The 9,421-nt window shown below is 30.4% G+C and overlaps 1 protein-coding gene across 1 annotated transcript; it reads right to left on the reverse strand.

Annotated features, from left to right (window-relative positions):
• LOC100163491 (F-box-like/WD repeat-containing protein ebi) lies at window positions 1-5,691 on the reverse strand. The gene is made up of 10 exons (XM_029485373.1): window positions 5,595-5,691; window positions 5,344-5,538; window positions 2,537-2,765; window positions 2,214-2,352; window positions 1,981-2,142; window positions 1,734-1,916; window positions 656-858; window positions 413-578; window positions 194-295; window positions 1-30 (listed from the first exon to the last, which is right to left on the reverse strand). The coding sequence occupies exons 1-10, from the start codon at window positions 5,689-5,691 to the stop codon at window positions 1-3; spliced, it is 1,506 nt and encodes a 501-aa protein (XP_029341233.1).
• Window positions 5,692-9,421: the final 3,730 nt, after the last annotated feature.

A 9,421-nucleotide genomic window follows, 5' to 3' on the forward strand; every position in this document is an offset into this window, starting at 1 on the left:
TTATAGTTTTCGTTGATCCAACACAAATACCTGCAAAAACAAAAATTAAAATAAATTTATCCTGAACACTTGTTGTCTTAATTTATTGTTTTAACTTGTAGTATATACTAGTTACGTTTAACAATACCAGGATAGTTCAGAATTATATAAATCGGTAACTGGATTTATTAAGGATATATTAAGTTATACTTACTCTTCCATCATGTGCACTTGCCCCAATTTTGTCACCCTTAGAATTCCAACAAACTTCAAAAATACCACCTGTTCCTTTATAACTATGAACTAATTGATGACTCTGAAATGAGAATAGCAGAATTATTATTTTATCCAAAAACAAAATGGAAGTTGACTCTTGTTTAAATATATTTTTTTTATTTTTTCTCATATTTTTATATAAATAATACATATTTACTTGTGTTGACCATATGTGAACACATTTATCAAAACCGCCAGATGCCAAAAACTTTCCATCGGGTGAGAAGGCTATACTGCAGACAGGTCCAATATGCTTGATCAGAGTTTGTATGCATGCACCTCGCTCAATATCCCACAAACGTACAGTTGAATCAAGTGATGCACTGGTAATATTTATAGTAAATAATAAATATTAATTATTAACGGTCTTGCTATGACATAAATTCATTATTGTACTTACCTAGCAAGTATTATATTCATGTTTGGATTGGCGGTTTTTGGACCGGTTGGACTCCATTTGATTGAAAATATTTCTTTGTTATGTCCTTGTAAGTCATGCACACAGTTATCTAGTTTCATAGACCAAATCTTCAAAGTCATGTCATCTGAACAAGAAGCTAATAGATTTCCTTGGGGATTCCATTTAATTGCATTAACTTCATTCTAAAATGTATTTCATTTTTTAATAACTCAATATTTGTTGTTTTTAAACGGGAAAAAATTATGGTGCCTTAATACTATACAATAAATAATAGATACCTACTAATTGATGTAATGAAGAGATAATAATTCTTAAAACAGGTTTGAATTTTTCATCAAGTCTACTTGAAATCAACTTCTACACATTTTTGATTTTAACTTCCTTTAAAATTGAAATAAGACAATTTGTTAATTACCCTTTTTTAGTATAATGTTTTTAGGAATTTGGGGAATAATATCAAAAATGTGTGATGTTGATTTCAAGTAGACTTGAAACAAATTTAAATCTGTTTTTATAATTCTTATCACTTCATTTGATCAATTGGTATGTTTGGCAAAGCACATGTCAAAATCCTATGTTATACTCATGTAAGACAAATAGAGAAAATCACCGGATGGAATCCCTTAAAAGAATGTCAGCGCACTGTTTGTTTTTTTCTCTCTGACCCATGCGCAACGTAGACAAAACACATTTAAGCAGAAACATGTTTTCGAGTAATCTTAGAGTAAAATCACCCATTACAAAAACATAAGAGAATAATGTTTTCGAGAGTATGACATATCGATTTGTCTAAATATGATCTCAGAAAAACTTAAACATTATTGAAGTGTAAATTTTTATTTTTAAGTCAGATAACAATAAAATATAAAATCTATAATATGTCAAACCCTCAAAAATATTATCCCCTATAATTTTACTCATTTTACTCATTTTACTTATTAGACATAAGACATGAGACACAAAAACATAAAAAAAAAAACCATTTTACGTAGGTATATGAGTTTTGTCTATGTTGTTCATGGGCTAGAGAGAAACATCCTATTAAGTAATAACTTACCATATGCCCTTTGAATGTTTTTAATGGTTGATCAACACCTAAACGACAAACATGAATAAATGTATCAGCACTGCATGATGCAAAACTTCTGTTTGATTGCCAATCTACATCAGTTACTGGTGCCATATGGAATGCAAATTGCTGATTGCACTGGCCTGATGCAGCATCCCAAATAATAGTAGTCTAATATAAACAAACGAGAAATCATAAATCAATAATAGAATGGATGAAAAATAAGATTATTTACCTTATCAAATCCGGCACTGAGTATATAATTTCCTCTTTTATTCCATTTTAAAGCAAAAATTGGACCTATATGTTGACTAAGAATGCTTGATATATTGCCATCTCTTTTCCAAATTCGACCATAACCATCATATGAAGCTGTGGCTAATAATGTTCCAGCACACTAAACATAAATAATAACTTTTAGTAACAAAACAAAATATTTATTTAAAATGTATAAAATAAGTTACTTACATTCCAAGCAAGGGAAATTACATCTTTATTTCTGGGTACTACAGCAGTTATTTCATTTTGAATATAATGTCTCAATATAAATGTTGAAGTACAACCCTTGTCCGCCATATACCAAATACGCGCTGTACCATCTCTTGATCTATAAATTAAAATTGTTTTACGTTTAAAATAAAAAAATATTAAATGCAAGATGACCCTTGGACCTAGGGTTTAAAAATGTATAGTGCCTATTGATGAATATATTATTAGGTATCTAATACACAATTTAAAATTGTTAAGTAAAAATTATAATGTAATAAAATGTGTTTTAATTATATAATTACCCAGAAGCAAGTAAATCAACGGTTGGATTCCACTCACAAACCAAAGCTGCAGATCTATGACCCGTGAGAATAGTAGCTTTTTTAGCAGGTATTTCAATATTGCTATTCAGTTTATCACTCATTGTTTCAGTGCTAGTAGCAGGGCTCTGTTGTCTGGCTATAATGTTCGGAATAACTGTATCAATCAAAGACAAACTCTTAATCAGACTATCATCAATTATGAAGACACCTATGTTCAGTACTTACGAATCAACAGCGTGTTTGGCAAATGCACAATGTCTAACCTAACAAACTACCTATGTACAAAACCCCAAGATAAACAAAAACTATCTTTGACGATGAAAAAAGGTCGAATGGATCTCCACAGGTATTGTAGGTATGTGTCCGTATATAATACTGCGGCAAAATATTTATGCATACAGGGTACTAGTGTTTAAGCACGATTTAAGGTAGTATGGTTGCCCAATGAGCTATGATAAGACGGCATTGGATTTAAATCGTACCCCCGATGTTAGCGCTTCTAGTGGACCATTTTACAATTAAATAAGAGCGTTGTATGTGGGGGACCCCGTAGATCACGTGACTTTTCCATTTAAATGCCGTGTGATAATATTTTTCTAATGGGTCGATGGGCAACCCATAGAGTAATATAGAGGGGCGTTCCTTATAATATACCAGATTAAACTATGATATCTTGAATTTTGAAGTGTGGGAAAATATGAAAGTAATAAAAATGTGTAATTAACAATTTCATTCAGTGTATTCAGATTGTTATGAGTCATAACTTATGACTATAGTCAATATACACATTTTCTGCTTTTTTCCTAATTGTTTCTCATATCATAACGACTGTGATTAATTATGTTTATGTGTACCTACCACTTGTGGAGTACAATAATACAATTCAAGATCAGGTTTTTATAAACACATGAGGACAATAAATGAAAAATAAAAATATATAAATATTTGTGATAAGTATAATACATCATTTGCGGGTTTTCATCACATAAAAAGGAGAACTTTGGCTGTGCAAATTGTTTTTTAATTTTTTCGATATCGAACTACAAAAAAGTTATTAAAGTTTGAAAAACACAAACAACAATGGATTTTGCAACAGTAAGAAGTTTTTTCGCATAGGTAATATCAAAAAAATAAAAATTATATTACACAGCCAAAGTTCTCCTTTTTATATAGTAAACATTTTGTTTCTTAGTTATGATTCTACTGCAAACAGGCACGTAGTCAGAAAATATTAACTAGGTGGCCCAATGTCAGATGGGCCACCTACCTAAATATATTACCTTGTACCTTGTAGGAGTGGAATTATAGAATAATTGTATATATTATAGCGTAAAATGACAGAAAATATTTCAACCGAGCCGTATTTTATCCGAAAATATTTTTGGAATTTGGCACTCGTTATTGTGTACGGTACAACTACTGACTCAGAACGGACACTGCAGAGCGAACCCACCACCGAATAATTCCATTGTCCGTAGTTTTTATAGGCATATAGTAGTACTCGTATTGTAATGCTCGTTAAAACATCCCGCACAGGTCTGTTATTGGCCCTTGGACGCGATGGGCCACTCTCTAATAATTCGTAGAAACATGTCACATATGTATAACGGCGGGTGTGGTACCCATACGTTCATAATATACTTAGCAATTCGACTTGGCAATTCGACCCTAAAACGTTCGTGTTAAATTCCTTTTTTTTTTTCATCATCTTCGCGTTTGTTGCTGACTACGAAGTCACGTACGGCACTATGCAGCGTAGGTTTACGCGATTAATACCGATATTTCTATCGTTTTCCGTTTCTCTCTAGTTTAAATATTATGTACATATTACAAACCCTTATGAACACTGTAGATAGGCGTATTTCAATGAATTGTCATCACTTTTTGATCCGGGACGATATGTGTTTTATGTTAACAATTTTATAATATAATTCAATGAAATAGGATTACGTCGTGGTGCTATATATACATATTTATCTATATACGGTTATAAAATATGTGAATTATGAATTGATGATTATCGAACAAATATTAAACTGAAAACATTCTAATAATTCGAAATATTTTATACTAGTGGTGACCAAGCACGGCCAGCGATATTTTTTTCAAACCAGCCTGCCAAATAATTTTTTTCATTTTTATTCCCATCTAAATCTTGTCTAAAATTAATGTTTGGTGTGAACAAAAACTAACACTCACATTAAAAAAAATAAAGATGTGTTTATACTTTATATTTAATTTTATAATAACTATATATGACATATAAATTGTATATCTAATAAATAATTGAACTTATCAGTGTATTAAGTATTAATATGTGCCTACAATAAAATATTATACTAAATTAAAAGAAAAGAAAAAGTTAAAAATTCTTGGCCCACCGAGGATTTTTTTTTTAAAGCCCTCGGTAAAAAAAGGTTGGTCACCAATGTTTTCATTATATTTAAATATAACGCGTTATTGTATTATTGTAATAATATAATATATTATAATGTATGTATTGTGGAGAACGTGATCGATGTAACTCGGCTTTTCCTCGCGTTTCCAATGAGTATAAATGTATAATAAGTAGGTATTTAAATGATTATATATAATAAAATAGTTTAACAACCATTATGTATAAAAAATGTAGGGTATAAAGTAAGAGTGATATATAGGGCTCGGATGTTTATGCACTTAAAACTACTGTAATATGCATGCATTTATGCACTAAAAAATTACGAAATATGCAAACATAATATGCGCTAAAAATTATAAAATATGCGTGTTGGGGCTTTCAAAAAAACTTTTTTTAACATTTGACACAAGTCCGTCTACATTATCGAATTTTCCATGAATTGTTTCTGCTACTGTATGATGCACATGTGCAAGACAGGTGACATGCACCTTTTTCGAATAAAGTGCTTTTAACGAATTCGCAGCTTTAATCATGTATGGTGCAGCATCAGTGACAAATAAATGAACATAATCTTGACGAATGCCTGCAGGCCATAGAAGAAACATTGATTGATCAAATATTTAGTTTCACACACCTTACAATATAAAACCAAGCCATCCGTTGAAAAAATATCATTCCCAAACTCGTTGACAAAATGTTTAAGACGTATTGAACAGGATGACTTGACTTTCGGCATTTTTAAATAAAACTAAAACCAACCGTGGAAAAATATAATACACGTTTTGACTGACACGGTGATTAAAGTCGTGCATAACGTATTAACGTTGTCAGGTTGTCGCCGTATACAATATTCTATAATTGCTATAGGTATACGTTATCTTATTTCATAAAGTACAATAGTCTCGAACAACAAACACGATAAGTCGATAATAAACATTTATATTTTACGTCAATGCGTTGTAGATTGTACTAACTTTTATATAAAAATTGTGTAGTTAATTTTGTAGTTCGTTAATTTTAATTGTTTTTTAAAAAAAAATGTACTGAAATAAGCAATTTTGTTTTTAAAATCCCAAAATATGCAATTAAAATACAAAACCATTAAATATGCAAAAATATGCAAAATAAAAATAGTATTATTTGATTCAGTAGAACATGAATACAATTTGTATTCAGGTTAGCATTAAATTAGACAAATAGAAAAAAATATGCAATTTCATAAACATCCGAGCCCTAGTGATATATATATATATTGTATATTATATATTATGTAGTGTAAAAAAAATATAAGTAGTTTAATTTTTAAAATTAAAAAAATTCTGTGATTCCTGGAATAAATAAATAAATAGCATAAGATCTGATCCTTAGAACTTTATATTTCATACATTCTTATACTCTGTTCAAAATGAGATCATTATTGCGCGGCGACCAGTTTTCGTCGGGCGGCGGTCAGACATATGGTCAGACGCCGTCCCCACTACGGCGACGCGTTGGTCACTGCCACGGAACAAAGCCACGCCCATGCGCACAACTAGGCCACCGAGTAATGATCTCATTTTGAACAGAGTATACATACATTATAAACGTTATATTTTTTTTTACGTTATCACACATATTTTAAATCATTCAATTTCAGGTTTTGCACAGACGAACTGTTTGTCGGAACTCGTAAGTCATTAGTCGGAATCACAGCGATGAACTTAGCAATCGCGTTATTGGTTTGTCATTTTATCGCAGTCGTATATTTTATATAGGTATGTTTCGTAGGTTTTAGCCTTTTTAGGGATTTAGAAACGTTTAATACTTCAGTTGCGGATTTGTAAACGTAGTGATATGTAGACTCGTGTATGTGTTTTTATTTCAATAAAAATGCCAAAGTAAAAATGTAAAATGTGTACCTACTACTTATTACGTGAAGATACATAGGACTATAGGAGGCTTTTTATATTGTGTTTCTCAGTAGTCAGTAGTATTTTATTTTCCTAACTTCTAAAATAAAAGTTTTCACCGACATATTAAGAGGTTACAAGATCGGTTTCATAGCGTATTTAAGGATTAGGTACTACACAATACAAATAAGAATGAACTATAAGTACAGAAAATCAAATATAATTAAGAAAGCATATTTTAATGTAAAAGTAAATTTACCTTTTATATCGTTGGTTTTTTCAATATTTTAATTATTAACCTAGGTAAGTAGTTATAATTTGATACAATATAAAAAATTGAAAATACTTATAACACGCTTTTGTGGTTAAATTGATGATAATTAAATTTACCATAATAGCAGAAACCACAAAACTTTATCGGGAAATACGCGGAACATCAATTTAGGCCTTGTAGAATAGAGACAATAAAACAACAATTAACGAATTTAAGCGTCCTAATTGATATGGTTTAATTTTGTGAAATGTAACATTATAACAATAATTAGAAATTACCATAACACATTACATACTTGACAAATTAGAAATGGGCAATGCAATTATAAATTATATAACTTGCCTACCTAGCACCTATGACATATTATTTTAAAAGTCGTCAATGGTACTAATTATTATTGTGCAGCCGTGCAGGTGCTTGGTGCTACAGGGATTAAGAGGACGTCGCGCCCATGTTATCTCTTTCTTAAACACGTACGAGATAGAACATTTTCGTTCGCTAGTTTCAATAGGCTATTGTCAGTTTTGATATTTGAGTGAATTAACCTATTTTTAAACCTTTGATAACAATATTATCTGTGTTCTCTCGTTGGCTTTTTACGATATTTTAATTTCTAAGTGAGTTATCAGCATTTTAAAATATTAATATACTTTACATACCCATTAGGTTAGGTAAGGTTACATACCCATTAGATTACGATTAATACTTTATTAAAAACAATACAATTTAACTGATGTGAAACAGTGACTTTAACATTTAACAAATTAACAGACTAATTAAGACAGGCGTACTGCGTCCTACGCTACCCGTTGGTTACTAAGGCACATAAGTACACTCATATTGATTTATTTATTTAATTAAGATGACTAGATGAGTTTATTTTTGAATTTTTCGGGTTTAATCCGTACCACACTAATCAGTAATCATAGATAAGACTATAATCATAAGAGTATTATTACAATGTTATATTTTATATTATTGAATACAGAACCATAAATAATAATTAATATATTAGTATTTTATTATCATTATTTTTATTTTTATTTTTGGCATTCAGCGTTTTCTGTGTTTCTTTTAAGTATTAAATTTTATATGTAAAAAACAGTATTTTAGATTCTATGTATCATGGAATTCAGATTTAAAACTTCTATCACAATGACCTACACTGCGACAAGGTCCACTTGACACTTACACTATACAGCGTAGCGTAAGATGTTCTAGATCCATGCTTGCCATCAACTTTTTAAAAAATGTTTAGCAAATCAAAATTCATTGTAATCACTAATCCCCTTGCTGTATGAAATTCTTTCTCCCAGTTACCGAATGTCTAATCAGTACAAACTACTAATTGGTAATTTTCAATAAAATGATTATCTGTTTTGAGTTTTGTTACAAAAATACATGAGATACATTGTATAAACCTGCCTCCTGAAATTACAAGAAAATAGTGGTAGGCATTAACAAATAATGACCATGTATTCAAGTGAATATCTAAATAAATCAAAAAAATTTTTGAAAAAAATGTAGCGATAAAGTAGCGCGCTACATTTAAACAATAGCGTTAGAAATAGCACACTACATTTAAAAAAAAGTAGCAGTAGCGTTAGCGTGCTACAAAAAAACAGTAGCGTCCCGACCACTGAGTATTAGTAATAGTATTAGTATAAGTATTAGGAAAAAAAGTCCTGGAAAAAGACCCCCAGACAAAATCGGCGGGAAAATTATCTTATATTATAATAAACTAGATAAATTTGATTAGATTCTTTATAGCTTATATTACACATGTCACATCGTATGATAACCTAACCATTATAGCGCGTCCCAAAACTGCATCATCATCCTAGTTATATCCATGGTCATAAGCGCAACTAGGGGGGGGCTGGAGGGGCTTAGCCCCCCCAAAACTTGTAATAGCCCCCGCAAAATAAATTATTCATTTGTTTCAAAATATTAATACATTTTTAAAAATTTAACTGTATTTCTTACTTTTTTTTGGAGGGGGGGAGGGGGGAAATGTAATTATCTAATTTTTATTTAAACCTTACAATTATTTTATATTTTCTATAATCTATGATAAATATGGTAAATATCATTAGCTGTATATGGCTGTATTTGTTTGAAGAAAACGATTTATGTCGGTTTATTGTTAAGATTATTATACATAATTTTAATGAACATGCACTAAACTTAAGTATAGAAACAGTGAATTGCGAAATAAAAATACCCGGAAAAAAATCCCTGAACCTAGGAAAAATAACCTCTAGACTACAATGTTACTGACAACTAGGCACATGAAATTGATT

Source organism: Acyrthosiphon pisum, chromosome X (genome assembly GCF_005508785.2).
Source record: "Acyrthosiphon pisum isolate AL4f chromosome X, pea_aphid_22Mar2018_4r6ur, whole genome shotgun sequence".
Taxonomy (NCBI): Eukaryota; Metazoa; Arthropoda; class Insecta; order Hemiptera; family Aphididae; genus Acyrthosiphon; species Acyrthosiphon pisum.